This window comes from Gorilla gorilla, chromosome 10 (genome assembly GCF_029281585.2).
Source record: "Gorilla gorilla gorilla isolate KB3781 chromosome 10, NHGRI_mGorGor1-v2.1_pri, whole genome shotgun sequence".
NCBI classification, from domain to species: Eukaryota; Metazoa; Chordata; class Mammalia; order Primates; family Hominidae; genus Gorilla; species Gorilla gorilla.
The window spans coordinates 142,802,446-142,819,066 of record NC_073234.2 but is presented as its reverse complement, the minus strand read 5'-3'; the positions used below and the strand labels follow the sequence as shown (position 1 = coordinate 142,819,066).

The window sequence follows — 16,621 nt, the reverse complement described above, 5'->3', positions numbered from 1 at the left end:
GTTGCCAGGACTCCTCGAGGAATGGACTCATCCTCAAAGACGTGCTTTCCTTAGCGTTGACCTTGTGATATGCCAGGTCATTGAGGACAGTGTGAACCCTCAGTAGCACCTTTTGGAGCACTCTCCAGTCTGTGGAATTTTCACTCTCATGTCAGTTCAGGAAATGCCGAGCAGTCCCCAGGGAGGATACTCCACAGATAGCAAGGATCTTATGGAGCTTCTGCAAGAAAAGTGTGGACCGAGGAAATTCTGTGGATTGGGATACAGGGAAGGGAGAAAGTGTGAATTTGGAAAAATGTAAACTGTGGTGATATGAAGAGAATATCAGCATTTTTGAACTCAAAAGTATCTGAGACAGATCTCAATCAATTTAGAAAGTTTATTTTGCCAAAGTTAGGGATGCGCCCAGTGCCTAAGGTTGGCGAGGTACGGCTTGCTTTTATGCTTTTTAGGGAGGCATAATACATCAATCAATACCTAGAAGATGTACATTGGTTAGATCTGGAAAGGCAGGGCAACGGCAACTCGAAGTCAAGGGAGGGGGGCCAAGTTATAGGTAGATTTAAAATGTTCTAATTGGCAGTTGTTTGAAAGAGTAGAGACGGGGTTTCACCATATTGCCCAGGCTGGTCTCTTGGCCAGTCTGGTCTCGAACTCCTGATCTCATGATCTGCCCGCCTTGGCCTCCCAAAGTGCTGGGATTACAGGCGTGAGCCACCGCGCCCAGCCATGTTCATCCGTCTAGTCCCACCCTGCCCTCCCTTGCCTGCCCTGGCCATCCTAAAGACCTAAAACCATAAAAACCCTAGAAGAAAACCTAGGCAATACCATTCAGGACATAGGCATGGGCAAAGACTTCATATCTAAAACACCAAAAGCAATGGCAACCTGAAATCAACAGAAAGGAATGTCTGGTTACTATAATAAGGAATAGAGGAGTCAAAGATTTGTCATGAAGATGAAGCCTGCAGGTAGCAAGCTTCGGAAATAATAGATTATGAATGTTTCTTATCAGACTTAAGGTTTGTGTTGATGTTAATGCTGGTCAGCTTTTCCTGAATTCCAAAAAGGAGGAGGGTATCACAAGGCATGTCTGACCTGCTTCCCTATGGCCTGAACCAACTTTGGGATGCCCTTGGCTGAGGAGAGGGGTCCATTCAGATGATTTCAGGGCCTTAGGATTTTATTTTTGGCTTGCACTTTTTTTTTTTTTTTTTTTTTTGAGACGGACTCTTGCTCTGTTGCCAAGCTGGAGTGCAGTGGTGCGATCTGGGCTCGCTGCAACCTCTGCCTCCTGGGTTCAGGTGTTTCTCCTGCCTCAGCCTCCTGAGTAGCTGGGACCACGGCCACATGCCGCCACGTGTATTTTTAATAGAGACGGGGTTTCACCATGTTGGCCATATTCTTTCTGAAGCTTGCTACCTGCAGGCTTCATCTGTATGATAAATCTTTGGACTCTCTACTCCTTATCATAGTAACCCAGACATTCCTTTTTGTTGATTTCAGGTCTTCAGCATTAACATCTCCATCTCTTGAACTAGTGATCTGCCCACCTCGCACTCCCAAAGTGCTGGGATTATAGGCGTGAGCCGCCACGCTGGGCCTTGGCTTGCAGTTTTGATCTCAGGATTGGTATGACTTTGGAGAAGACAGAAGACACAATTGTTAAAGAGTCCAGAATCTGGGAGAATAAAATAATTTTCAGAGACTGGAACCTCAACCTAGTCTGGCAGGTGGAAGAAGGATAAAAAGTTCTACTCTTAGTTTAAGAAAGTTTTCATTAATTTCAAAATATGCAGCATAACAGCAACATCTGTGTGAAAAAATCTTGGCATCTTTATAAATAGTAAGAGCCAATGAATCAAATGAAGCGGCCACCATGAGGCTGATGTGATCTTCGTCAGCATTAATCAGAGCGTGGTCCCAGCACAGGCAACGCTGCTGTACTTCATGCCAGATCTGGTCCAGAAGGGTTGTGTGTGTGTGTTTGACTTTTTAAAATTTGAATCCATTTCCAGCATGCAAACATTGTTAAGTTCACATCTGGATTCCGAGCTCCTCTTGAAACACCATGTGGTCAGGTTGTCCTGCGCCCATACTCCTGCCTGTCATCATCATCTGTAGTGGACCAGTTGTCTACAGAGGCTCTCCACTCCCCACCACTCCAACTCACTGTAATCTCCACCACTCCCTCTTGCCTTCCACACTGAGGGTGAGGGGCACTTGTCATTTCTTGTCACATTTGTGCTACTGGCTTTCTGACAGCAGATTTCAGAGTGATGTGAGATATTTCTTTTACACTGGTCTCCATCAAAAATGAGCAACAGATGATAGCCCTCACTCTGTCACTCCAACAGAGAATTCTTTCTAGGTCATAAGCAGAACAATGGGAAGTCAGATTGTGTTCTGCTGAAGAGTGTCCATGGGCTGAAGGCTTTTGAAATCAAATCACAGTAGAATTGCCTGAAGGAAGTGAGAGTGTATAGCCTGATGCCGAGAAGAAAAAGCCTGGGGGTAACATACAGAGTGAGAACTGACAGCTCTTTTTAAGTCTTTCAAGGGCCGTCATGTGGAAGATGGAGTAGGTTTGTGCTTTTTATATTCCAACAGGGGAAGTTAAAAAGGAACCATTTTTAGCTTACTTTAAGGAAAAAGAATGCAGAGCCACTGAATTCTTTGGTTAAGCTTTCAGACAGATAATGTTGGTCCAAATCCTGGTTCTATCTTCTATGTATTTGATCTTGGGAAAAATTACTTAAATTTCCCCAAGCCCAGTTTCCTCATTTGTAAAATGGGAATGACAATGCTGAGGCGCAGAGCTACCCTTTCTAGAGATCTGTTCTAATGACAGTCCACGAAGCAGAACTGACACTCATCCAAGAAATCCTTGAAAATGTTTTGGAGAACATCTAGGCTTTTAGAGGTTCCCAGGCCAATTGGTTTTTGTCTTTGCTTTAATTTCTTCTTGTATTTGACCCATGTGCAAATTTTATGGGGCAGTGTATGGTCCTCACCATACACTGGTTTTACAGGCAGTATTGAATGGAGTCATAGATAAGAAAGATTTGGAAGACAATGAAGGTAAGTTAAATTTTTCCCTCTCTATTTTATTCTTCTCTCTTTCATGTCTTCTGATAATAAACTGTTGTCAGGTGGAAATCTACAGAGAGGCTGAGCACTGATAAATAAATTATAATTAACTAGTTTAAATGTCGTATGATGCAATACCAGTGAAATTTGGGGGAGAATGAAATGATGTTTGTAAAAGGGTCACACAGTGCTTGACCTCCACTACATCAGTAAATACTACATATACATCTATGTTACATCCATATTCGTATCTTCACCTCTATCTTCTAACCTCTACTTGACTGTAGGACCCACGGAGTCTGGGCTATGTCCCTTTACTAATCACGTGTCCTCTGTGCTTGCACAGTGCCTGATATATATATATGGTGCTCAATCAGTATTTTGAACATAGGAATGAATGAATCCAGAGGTGAAATAAACCCTAAGAGTGGCTGTCCAATCTTTGTTGGACTATCCCGAGTGGACTTAACATCACTGAAAATCTTCAAAAAGAGGCAGAAGGGCTTATGTGTCAAACAGATTTGGCAATGGGTGGAGACTTGGACCTGAGTTCTAAGATCCTGTGAACCAAGTCTTCCCTTGATCTTACTGAGTGATTTTAATCTAGATATACTGATTGAACATATATAATGTATAGGAAAGTGTATAAAATGTTGTGCGAGTCACAAAGATGGAATGGATATGGTTTCTGCCGTTGGGAGCTTACACTCTAATGAATATTGATAGCTAACACTGATTGAACAGTGAATATTGATAGCTAACACTTATTATGTGCCAGCTGCTACAAGTGTTGATCCATTTAATTCTCATAACAGTCCTTTGAGGTAGAAAATACCACCTTTCACAGTCCACAGATAAGGAGATGTAGATGGAGGTGTAGATGGTTTAATTAAAGTCATCTAAGGCCACTCAGCTAGTGAGTGTAGCAACCATATATTCAATCTGAAAAGACTGGCTCCAGAGCCTGTAATCTTAACCATGGAGAATTATTGAGCTGTTATTCCTTGTAGTTGTGCAGGACATGCTTAGGGGAGGTTCTTATGAGCTAGTATCAAAATGCCATCCCTATGGTCCCCATCAGAGGAATCAGTTGGTAGTGGACTTGTTCCAAAGTATTTGTAAAATACTTTGTTAAAAAAATAGCAGGAAGACATGTTTTCCTAGCTTTCTCAAGTTTCTTTGTACATCTTCACAGGGAGGACAGAAAATGTGGTTTTTAGAGTAAGATTCTCTTGTAATCTCTGAGGATCTATCTTTCTAATATGTTGGCTCATGTTTTTATTGGATTAGTAATTGTATTTTTGTCAATGAATGATGGTTCCCAGAACCCCATGCATCATCAACAGGAGATGAGCATCTTTATTCTTGGAAAGAAAAAAAAACATAGAATCATGCTGATCTCAAAGATGGTGCCCTCCTTTTTACCCTGCAGTAATTCAGTTTCTCAGCTTCCAGCGTCAGCTGGGCTAGCAATGAGGAGATTCTAGAGGGCTAGTAAAAGGACATTAGTGTGCAAAAGCCTTCCTATCCCCAGGGAAACATCTTGTTTTCAAACTTAGCCTTCCAGTGGTTAAGGCAGAATATCTTCTGATGGATGAGCTCTCAAGGAAATCTAAGGTTCTCCTGCTGCTTGTTTGGCAATGTGTGGAAAGCTGGTTACTAAATAGAACCCAATGTCACCTCTGGTGAAGATCAGCAGTTTTGATAGAGCAGCTGCATTTCCGGAGCTAATTTTCAGCAGCTACAAAAGGGCTCTGTGATGAGGTTTCCTCAAGTTTTTAAATTTTCAGATTAAAATATGGAAGGAAATATATATTTTTTTGAATTAGTCCTTTAGAGAGGCACATTTGAACTGCAGTCATTGAGCTAAAGGAATCATTATTCAGGTGGAACAGAGTAGGACAGGTGTGATAGGTAGTGAGATCTGGCAGGGATAACCTGAATTCCCTCACTAGCTATTTGTGGGCATTCTGTTTGCCTGTTTGCAAATAACAGAAATCCAAATATAACTTGCTTGAGCCACTGAAGAAAAGTGTAGTGGGCAAATAACTAGAAGAGGTAATAATGACTTTAAGTTGGATCCAAAGGCTCCTTAGGATTTGGTTACTCTCCATCTCTTATTTCTGATATCCCCATATGTTGTCTTTATTCTCAGATGGATTATTTCTATATAGTCACCCGCAGCAGCTAAGAGGTTTACATCATTTCACATTCAGGTTCACAAAAAGGAAGATTCTGTTCTCTAGTGCTTCCAACAATATTTCCAGGTTTAAAGAACACTGGGTCTCATGCCCATGACCATTTTTGATCTGGTAGATCTGTGGCCATATAATAAAATAGGTGGATTGGCCATGCCTGGGTCATGTACCCACCTCTGCAGCTGGAGGTGGGATTGGCTTAACTTGAAGCACATGGTCAAGGAGTGAGGATTGATTCTACAGGAAAATTTTCATCTTCCATGAGATGCTCCCTGTACTGTCAAAACACTAGGACCTACTTAGGTATCAAATTAAGACGAGGTTTTGTTCATGGTTTTCCCATGCTCGTGCGATTCCCTGCACTGGGAATCCTGTTCCCACTCCTTCACCTGGATACCTCCCAGTCACCCTGAGACTTGGCTAAAGTGCTGCCTGTTTTGTGCAGCCACCTTCCTGTTGCTCTCCCTGCCAAGGAATCTCACCTCTGTGTTTCCATTGGCCTGTACAGACACATTAGGGACTCAGCACTTTGTATGTCTTTGTGCATGTTGATGCATGTGCCCCTTGGAGGTAGGCGCCATGCCTTGTAAATATTTCTATCCCCACGGTCTATTCAAATACAGTAATAGCAACAAGGACAACACCGTCATTACAACACCCAGTGGTACTGTGCCAGAACCTGTTCTACTTTGTAAAAATACATCACAGCATTCAATCTGTACAGCCTTCCATGAAGTAGATGTATTATCCCATTTTTCAGCTCAGGAAACTGAAGCACAGAAAGGATTTTAAGTGTGTGTACTCAGTATATTTTGAATAAACATTAGTCTATTACATGTCCAAATTCACAGTACCTAAAAATGGACAAAAAGTTCCTTCTTACTGCTATCTCATTTAAAAACAGATGTTTCTGGAAATGTAGATTTTATGCAAGATTTTTGACTTGAAAATCTCATTCAATTGAATAACATTGCGTGTTTGGCAATGTATAGAGAACTGGTTACCTTTTTAGTTGGAAAAGGCCTATGAATACATTCTGCCTGGGCACTGTCAGTCTGATCTCCCCCAAAAGTTGTGCACTGTAGGATCAGGTAAACAACATAGAAGCTAGAGGCTCAGCCACAGGCAAGGGTGGAATTGAGAGTGTTTCTGAGGAATCCACAGGTATTGATGAAGAGAAAGAAATGGGTTCAGAACAGACTCTTTGCATTGGCTTATCTGGAAAAGGTCCTTGTCTTCTATGGGCTTCCAAAGAAACCCTCTGACTGATTTGAATTTTATTTGGAAGAACATATAGAAAAACTCAAAAGAAGTTTCAGGCTATTTCTTCTTTTTCCTTTAGCAATGATTGGCAAAAATTCCTACAAAAAAACACTGTCATTCTATTTCTGTGCATAGATTTCTTTCCTTTGCTCATCACTAGGAGCCAGACAGCTAAGAATAAGTTGTCAGGCAGTTTGGATGTTATTGCTTAATTTTGTCCTTTATGCTGGTAATTTGGACTTTTATTGTTCCATTCTAATTAGATATGTGCCATGTTTTTCCTGTTGGCCAGGAAAAGATATTGCTGCATTCTCAACCTTTTGTTCCTGTCAGCTTCACTATGATTCTAATATTAATTAGATTGTTTGTTAATTTCTGTCTTTGGCATCTCTAATTAAGAACTAACAATCTGGAATTGTTTCTGCATAATTCAGGGAAACCTTGGAATGAGCCAGTGTAAACCTGCATGCCTCCCAGCTCCACCTGCCCAGTAAACATGGCCATGTGCTTCCTTCCCTCCTCCCCTGGAAGCCTTTCATCTGCTCTTTCCTCAAGGCCCTAGAGTCTTGTGTTTCTCAGAGCCATATTTGTTTTGTGTATATTAGGAGAGAAGGTGACTCTCATTGATATTTTGGGGCTTGGTTCACACTTTAAACTCCTGCCATGCAGCTTTGATGGTGGGCAGGGAACATCAATTCTCTTTACCATAAAGAAGAACTGCTTTGTGGGATTGGGACTTGTTAATGAGTCAGAGCAGCAGAGATAAGACATACGTGGCACTCAATCCTAGCATGTGCCCATGGCAGACATCACTAATCAATACCAGCACTCCTTCCTGCTAAACCCTAGATTCTCTCCCGAGCAGAGCTCCTTTGAGCCACAACTATAAATTGACTTGCCTTGGCCAGTGAGATGAACTTATTTCCTGTTTCTGGTAGACCTTCTCACAGCCAGCGGAAGTTTTTAATAAGGATTGAAACATGATGTCAATGAGGCAAAGGTATGTATGAGGAAGTCTGATATACTGGAGGAAAACAAAGAGAACTCTTTTCTGTTATGATTCTGGAGCAAGTGATAGGGAAGTCTTTGTATTTGCTTTTCCCCTTTCCTCGTCTCAGAGATAAAAACTCAGCTGCAGATTTTTACACTTTGATTTCACAATTCACAGCATTCTTTTTATAAAAGTTTCTTTTCTAAAATAAATTTTCATAAGTAGTTTTAAAACAAGTTTGGAAAACACACACCCTGCTTTCTACCCTGAGAATATGCTTATCCTGCCAAAGTGTTTATCTTTTCTTTGACTAATTTATGTGCAAACCCTGAGCAGCTAAACTTGTGGCTTCAGCACCTGTACCAATGGCACCTAATTAACGGCAGGTTCAGAGAGTGCAGCTAGAGCTGGAGCAGGGAGCTGGGCTGCACCATATGCTGGGCTTTTACCAGATAAACAACCCCCAATCCCTTCTGCGGCACCTTTTGATGCATATGAAATGCCTGGATCTTTTCCTAATCCAACAAGTGTTGGTGGCACTTTTTAAATCTCCCAATGTCATGAGATAAAGTGCTAAAATGAAAACAGCTCATAAATAAGCATCTAATAGATGCTGTACTGTGTAATAATCTTGGGCCTAAGTTGCAGGTGTACAATTGATAGGGAGAAAAATTTTCATAGCACTTGTTTATAAAGGTGGAATCAAACCTTGTTTCATGTGATTTGGACAAGGCTTCTTCTCAAAGGGAAAAATAACCAGAATTTTTGTTTTCTTCATATAGGAGGCCCAGCAAGCAGATTTGAGAGATTGTGCTCTGTACTTGTGCAATCTAATTGTGTCCTGTTAGAAAGGAGATGTCCTGGGAAACTCAAATTAAGGTGAGCAGCAGCCTCTTCTTGTAGTTCAGGTGGACAGAACACAGCCACTGAGGCCTGGCATCTTGTAAGCACTGTGAAAACCGTACTCTCCTGCCAATCACTGTATTTTACAGCGTTTTGCACAATTCTGTGTCCTTCACTCAGTTGGGCCTCCTCCAGGGCATAAGCTCTCTGATTCCCTCTGTGTCCCCAGAGTCCTGCCCAGATCCCACCACATAACATCACTGGCCCTGAGCCAGGCCTGAGAATTAGCCTCAGGCTCTGTAAACTCTGTGCCCTTTAAAATGGTGACTTGTCCTTTCTGGGCTATGTCTCTTCAAAGTGGGCACAGATCAGATCTCTGAGGTCTCATTCAGCACCAGGACGTTAAGATTCTATGATGGAGGTGTGTGTTGAATGAGATGGGAAGGGAAGCTGTGCAGTGGTCCCTGTTCTGCCCACCCTGCCCCTGAGGTCCACACTTGCTGGGAGGCCTGGACATTTCATCAGTTACAGGATGAGTGCTGGCCAAACCACCATGGAGAGATGAAGAAATGGCACATCCAAGCCATGGTCCAACCACAGAGGCCAGATCAACATATGTGAATAAGGATTGATAAAAAGAAATACAGCCAAGCGCAAAGCATCACAATCACACCTCAAAAGGCTGGGCTAGGGAGGTCTTTTGGAAATGGGGGCTGAGAGTGACTTCCAGTGCTGGTGAGGGAAGGGAGGGGCTCACGGGGCCTGCCAGTTGCCAGCTGTATGATCCTGGACAACCTACTTCATCTCATTTACTCTGAATCATTCTTGCATGTCTACAATGTTCCAGGCCCCATCCATGACCCTGGACTTCAGAAAGTCTGATAAGGCAACAATCTTGTCTTCCAAGGACATGCATTACAGTCCAGAAAAGGCAGAGAAGTGTTAATGAATCAGTCTTAGCGTGTGAAGATACAAAAACGGCTCAAGGTTCCTCAAGTCCCGGGGTCCATGGACTTATTCACCTTTTACTCTCTGTGATAATTATTTGACTTTGCACATGTATTATTTATAGTACTCTAAAGGATATGTAAACAACTTTTACCATGGACACTACCCCAGACTGTGCTGCTGTATTCGAACAGTCACACATGCAGTCGTGTTCACTGTCATCCTGGGGTGCACATGGACTAGGGCTGTGTCCCATAGAGTTTAACTCCTGAAAATTCAACTGTATGCTTTGAGCCCAAATTCATGCACATATGTGAGATGAATATATGGATATATGTATATAAATTCATATATAATTAAGTATATTAATTCATATGTGATATATATCATGTATGGTAAATATATGTAATACATAGTATATGTAACTAAATAAAATATTAATTCACATATACATAATTCACAGATACATATATTAGAAACTATGACTATTATAGTGGGCAGACAAGTGAATGGTGGTAATGATGGGTTTAATTACCTTATCTTTTCAAGAAGAAAGTAAGGAATCCATTGTGAACCCGAGAAAAGCCCTACACTTGGGAAGTGTTAGCTGAGCCATGGATGCTAATACAACAGCAACCTCTGTCATTGTATATTCCGTTTCCTTGCTCTATTTTTTTCTTTCTGACCCATCTCACTGCCTGACATTATATTTCGTATCTATATGTGTGTTTAGTTTGTCTCCACCTTTAGATCATCAGTTTCATAAGGACAGGGATTATGTTGTTCATTGCCCTATTTCCAGGGCCTAGAACACTTCTTGGGTCTGAGCTGACATTAAGTAAATACTTATTTAATGAATGAATGATTTATTCTTAGTTTATAGACAAAGTCTCTGAGGCAGAGAAAGCTTAAATTATCTCAAAATGTATTGGACTCTGGGCTTGGTCTCTAAATCCTCTAAATGAAAGAAAGAACAATGTGAGAGCTGGAAAATGTGGGTACCCTCAGGTTCACAGATGTGGAATATGAGTCCCAGACATTGGAGACTGACCTATTCACGCCTGGGGAGGGGATGGGTTGAGATAAGGACTCAGGTTTCTGCCACTCCCAGTTCCATCTCCCTAGACTTGAGGACTGATTGTCAAACTCATCCCTAACTAATCCATGCCTAGTGTTTAATGGCAGAAAGCACATCGAGGTTGCCTGGGACCAGAGTTAGAGGGAGCTATGTACTGAAAACAGGCATGGCATCTTTTGGGGGTGACAGGAATGTTCTGTCTAAGGGTGTGGTGGTTTCTGCGGTGGACATTGTCAAAATCATGAAATTGTACGATTTAGCTGGATGCAGTTTATGGAACATCAATTATACGTAAATGAGGTTGATCAAAAGCCTTGATGTGTGCATTTAGGTCATGCCCTTTCATGGTCGGCCTCTCATCCTCTACAGGCATGGTCATGTATTTTCCTTGAGTGGGCTGCTCTAAGGTTATAACACAGGGTGCTGAGAAACCCTCTGGCACAGAAGACCTGAGTACAAATCACTGCTCTGCCCTTTAGCAGCTCTGATCTCTGGACAAGTGTCTTCCCCAATTCCTTGGTCTCCCCATCCATAATACAGAGACAGAGCAATTAACATTCACAGTGTTTGCAGGATTTAATGGGTATAACTCTATGCAAAGTTTAATAAACAATACATGGTACATAGTAAGTATATAATACATGATAGCTATTATTGTAATAATGATTGTTATCATATTTCTAGAAAGTGTAAAAACTCAGGAAAAAAAAGAAGAATTTTGAGTACCTCTGCACATGACACAATGCTAGAGTTACTGAAAAAAGAGGTCTTGATCCAGACCCAAAGAAAGGGCTCTGGGATCTTGTGCAGAAAAGAATGCAAGGTGAGTCACACAGTGCAGTATTGAAAGCTACTTAATTACAGAGTAAGACATCCCCTGAAAGCAAGCAGAGAGATGGCCTGTCTTCAAGTTTTTCTTATGTAGGGGTCTTCTCTATGTAAAGACTAAGCTAAGTTCTGATTATGTGAGGGTGATCAGATAGAGTGACAAAAATTATTATCCTATTGATTCAAAGAAAACTATCCTTGGCATTTTAGTGTGTGAGTACATCAAAGCATAACTATAATTATCTTGAAAGTATACATTCTTATGGGTATTGGGACATCTGGATTCTCCATTGTTGTAGGAGTGTGTCCTTATAGGTATCTTCAGGCTGTTTCTTCAACTACAAATATCTTATCACCATGGGTCTTGACTGGCAAGGAGTGCGCCCTGTTGGACTCAAGGTGGAGGTGATTTTAAAATGGTGTCACTGTGGCTCTCCTAGGCTCCTGCTTCACTACCACTAGGACTTTGCTAAACTCTGTAATTAGTGATAAATATTTGATCCTGATGACCAACTAATTACCAACTTTTTAGGCCACGTAGATACTTTTTTTCCTTTTCCTAAATTAGAAAGTCTGCTTTTTTAGTATATTTGTAAGAGACATACCATCTGATTCTGTAGCTTTTCTCTCTTCTACCTTAGTAGCACATTTCTTAGGTCAAAGGCAGGGTGATGGGATTGAATTTTAGTGCATGGTTAGGTTTCCATCCATGCAGACAGATTGGTCAATACAGTGACAAACTCAGTGGGTGCTATACAGACAGATTCAATTTTTTCTTCTCTCCTAAATAGAAAACAAAGCAAGGGATGTTTCTTATGGGATCTTCAGAGGAAACCCGTCTTCATTCTAAGAATCTTTTTCTCCCCCCACAATTACCCAAGAGTAATGTTTGGCAAAAGTGTTAGTTTGGTAGTGAAAATATTATGCTCTAAAGACAACTTTTCATAAATGATATTTATAGGCCATCTTGCAAATGTTAAAAATTAAAATGGCATAAAATGTCTGTTTTCCGTTTCCAAGTTCATGTTTTCCTTAACTCTTCTCATGACAGAATTTGCAGCAGTTGATTCTCCTATTTTCTCCTACAGCTCAAGAGAGCGTAGAAGGTATCAGAATGGCTGTTTGATTGTAATCTTTACCCTGGTGTGTCTTTCTATCCCCTCCCATACCTCACCCCCACCCAACACACACACACACCCTCACTCTGTGACATCGTGTACAGAGGTCAAATCACCACTGGGAATCCAAGATCTCACATTTACCAGATTTTAGACCCCAGACTTCTTTTGCCTTTGGTTCTTAAGTTTCTTCTCCTGGTCTGTGTCTTCTCTCATAATATATGAAATCACTTTCATTTTTCTTAATGCCATTACCATGATAGCCTTGTGTGAGTCACCTTCTTTGCCTTCTTACATATACACACACTACTGGTGGTGGTGTACAGAAATGATTGTGTCCCAGAGGAAACAGCTGTGACATATTCATTCACACACTCAGCATCTACTTATTGAACACCTTCTGTGTGCCCAGCACTGTCCTATTAGCAGAGATAGTAGGGAAGAGGAGACAGGTCACGGTCTCAAGCAGATTACCTTCAGGTGGGGAAGAGAGATAAGAAACAACCAGGAGGGTTCCGAGAGTGGTAATTACCATGAAGGAGTTCATCATATAACAGAGCAATCTGGTGTGATTAATACAGTGTAAGTGACATGATATAAGCAATACGAAGAGTCTAAGTAATGCATCAATGTTGTAAATATCAGTGTACACAGTAGCACACACAGCAAATTAGATACAGGAAAATAGTGTAATGTAGACAAAGAGTAACCAGAGGAGGGTGCCAAGTTTAAATTAGAAATGGCTCAAGGAATGTATACTGAGGAGTGGCATTTGAGATGAGGTCCTGTATCATTTATAATCCTTTTGGTGGCAAGTAACAAAACCACATAGATCCAGATGGCTTTACCAACAAGAAGGGCATCTCATAGTGGGGAGGTTCCAGGCAGCTGGTCCAGCAGCCCCTCCAGGTCATCAAGTCCTGAGTTCCTCTGTCTTTCTGTCCATCTGAACTCGCAGGGTCAGCCTGGCCCATTTTGGGCTCCCTCGGGGCTCTGGGATCCCTGGGGCAGTTCCTGTTGTCATTTCCTATGTGACAACATCCTGTAGGAGGAGGAGGCACCACTTCCCATGAGTCTCTTTGACCAAGTAGGTCTTTCCCAGAAGCCCTGCCGTGGACTTCTCACAGCTCATTGGCCAGAGTAATAGCACATGCTTTCCCCTAAATCAATCACTGGCAAGGAGGATGGGGGTTTAATTACTGAGTTAGAGGGGCACGTGGTGAATGGAGGGTTATCTGAAGAAAACCTTATTACTATTAAAAGAGAGTGTGAGAGTGTGTGTGTGTGTGTGTGTGTGTGAGTTGGGCAGAGGGGCTGGTGTGTGGTCACATGGCTACTAAGAAACAGTTTTTTTTAAGAGAATGCATATCCCATAAGAAATAACTCAAATAATAATCACGCAGAATTGCCAAAGCCTCTCACTTAGTCACATTTTTCACTTATTTTTCCACGTGGGCTATCTCTCAATTCCTGAAAGCTGAGGCAAATTTATGTCTGCGTGTGCTCTGAAAGAACGCCGAGGGTCACTGCAATGTGATTTCATTTCTTATGTACAGAAAGGGCCTCAAGATTTCTAAAGTCGATATGTTCCTGACAATCGAATGTGATTCAGAATGATTTGAAGTAAAATTGGTGGTGAGGGCAGGGAGCGAGAGGGAGTATATATGGTCAAATCAGAATTTTCCACAAATGCAGGAATGTAGAGGTCTTCTCTACAGGAGATAGGATCAGGAAGTCCTTGTAGTAGGGGACAACCACCAGAACAATGGAGAAGGTGAAGAACTTCCTAATGCATCCATTGCAGCCTTCTTGTTTGTAGCAAGCCCGGCTATTTTCATGGAGGTCTGCATACCACATGCAAAGAACACATCAAGTCCAGGCAGATTTGGGAAGCTTCTCTGAGGAAGTGACTCGCGCTTAGATAGGAAGAAAGAATAAACGCTGAGCGAATAAAACAACCAAGGCAGTCATGGAAGTGTCTGTTCCAGGAAGAGGGAATCACATGGTCAGAGGCCCTGAGGTTAATGGTTATGGCACAGCCCCTGGAGATACTAAAAGTACCTCCGTGGGGCTGGATCATTGAGTGACCAAAAGAAGGTGGGAGAGGAGATTTGGAAATAGATAGGGCTAATAACGGAGACTGAGTCAGAGATCCTGAAAGCCAAGGGAAACCATCAAAGGGCTGTAAGCAGGAGATCATATTTGCATACACAATCTCTCAAGGGAGAGTAGGGCAGTGTGGGAAGAGGGTATGTGAAGAGAGCAGTTTTGAAGTTGTGGCAAATGTCCAGGTGGGAAGTGATGGAGGTCTGGGCTAGTATAACAGCAGCGAAGAGAAATTAGTAGGCACAAAAGACATCTAGGAGTAAAACCAAGAGAACTTGAAGTGTTGCATGTCGGTGGTGAAGAACATGGGTGGAATTAAAGAAGACATCGTGATGTTCAATTTGTTCTGCTGGATAAAAGGCAATGTTAGTTATTGAGATGGAAGACTGTGCTGTGGGGGAAATAGGAGATCGTGAGTTTGATTTTGTATGTTTGGCAGCTAAGAAACTATTGAGCCTTTCATCTGATGATGTCAAGAGGCACATGCATCTGGAGCTCAGAAGGGAGGTCTGAGCTGTAAATAGATACTTGGGTGAGGAAGAGAAACATCAAGAACAGTCCCAGTTTGCAGCTTGCTAAAGAGGCTGCATGGCGGCACCACTTGCTGAGATGGAGAACTCAGCCAGCAACCAGTCTGACGTTGCACCCGTCAACGATGTGTGTCATCTTGAGCCAGCTATGCCACCTCGCTGGCTTCAGTTTCTTCATCTGTGAAATGGCATTGCAGGCCCCTTACAGTTTTATGAATCTGTGGTGAATTGATGGCTTATTTTGCATCCTCCTTCCTCTTTCCTTCTACACACATAAATGCATTTTCCTGATGGTCCAGGAGAGAAATTCAGCAATATTTTAATAGCTTATCTGGAAGATGTGAAGTGAAATGGGGGCTTAAATTGCCTAATACTTAACCTGCCTACTTACGCACGTTAAAGAGGCTAATCCTAAGTCCCGAATAAAGAGAATGTAATGAAATACCACAGTCTCACTTCTTTTCCACAAGATTACAGTTTAATGGGGGCAAAATATTGATATTTCCAGTGCATTTTGTGAATATTTTCTTATCAAGATTTTAATCTAGTGCAAAGCTCTCATGATCAACAAAAAAGTGATCCCCTTTATGGGTTGAATAAAGTGATTTTTTGGTAACACATGGCCACCTTTTATATATTTTCCAATATGGTACAAGAATTTTTGTTTGATTAACAGTAGGTTGAGCAGACCTGTTATAGAACACACACACACACACACACGCAAACACATATGTGGCAACAAAGCTTATATTACTTTATGAAATTATATGTATGGTTCTACTTGTCAGTATTTTGTAATACCAAATAGTTTTCTTGGTAAGACAAATACTTTTTAGTATTTGTCACTAATCAGTGCCTACAAATTACCTTTTGTACAAGTCCTGTTCTTCTGGTTGTCTTGGTGTCTTATAAATCAGAACTATTGTGTCTCATGAACTTTCACTATTTTCAATTTTTGCTGGTGCTTTTCCTGTTGATGTATCTCAAGGTTCTACCTCCTCCCCAAAGGTTTCTAGCAACTGTGAATCCATTTTATGAATGGGAAGGAAATGAGGCACATGGTGACCTTCACCTGCAGCACCTTCCCTCTCAGTATGAGGCCACCATCTGGACGCCAAGACTCCCTTGGCAGATTGAGATCTGGAACATGGAGTGAGCTACAACAAGGGCTGGAGAATTTTAGTGGCCTCCAACAGACGCTGAGAAACCAGAGAGGAGACTGTGGATCTGATGCTCCTGGGACTCAGAACCTTTAGAACTCTTTATAAATGGGATAAAACTGGCTCTCCGGGGCTCAGACCCTAGGAAAGCAAAATCCACAATAGTTAACAATGGTCTGGGCTTGGTCAGATGGATCTGACTTGCATACTTACTAGCAATTTGATGTGAAAAAATTAAAATGGGAAGAATAATCATGTCTATCTCATAGGATGGTTATTAAGTTTAAGTAAAATAATGCAATACTTAGAAGCACGAGCACAAAACCGGGCCTTTAGGCGATAGCTGTAGTTACTTTTATTCTAATTTCCCTATTGTTCTTTCCTGTGTTATTCATTTTCAGCTATTTGTGGATGCCAACCAAAGTCCATAGACTTCAGTACGTTGGGTGAGGGTGTGGAGTCTGGAGT

The 16,621-nt window shown here is 41.7% G+C and overlaps 1 protein-coding gene across 2 annotated transcripts in view; it reads left to right on the top strand.

Moving 5' to 3' along the window:
- Positions 1 to 9,698, top strand: part of LOC109023102 (transmembrane protein 132E-like) — a 48,378-nt gene extending 38,680 nt beyond the window's left edge. The window contains exons 4-6 of one of the 2 annotated variants that reach the window (XM_063694491.1): positions 1,507 to 3,081; positions 8,325 to 8,421; positions 9,233 to 9,698. In XM_063694491.1, coding sequence (XP_063550561.1) covers positions 1,507 to 1,536 — 30 coding nt within the window. In that variant the 3' untranslated portion in view covers positions 1,537 to 3,081; positions 8,325 to 8,421; positions 9,233 to 9,698. Of the gene's footprint in view, positions 1 to 1,506; positions 3,082 to 8,324 lie in introns of both variants that reach the window. The other variant, XR_008670185.1, reaches the window with a different exon arrangement.
- The last annotated feature ends 6,923 nt before the right edge of the window (positions 9,699 to 16,621 follow it).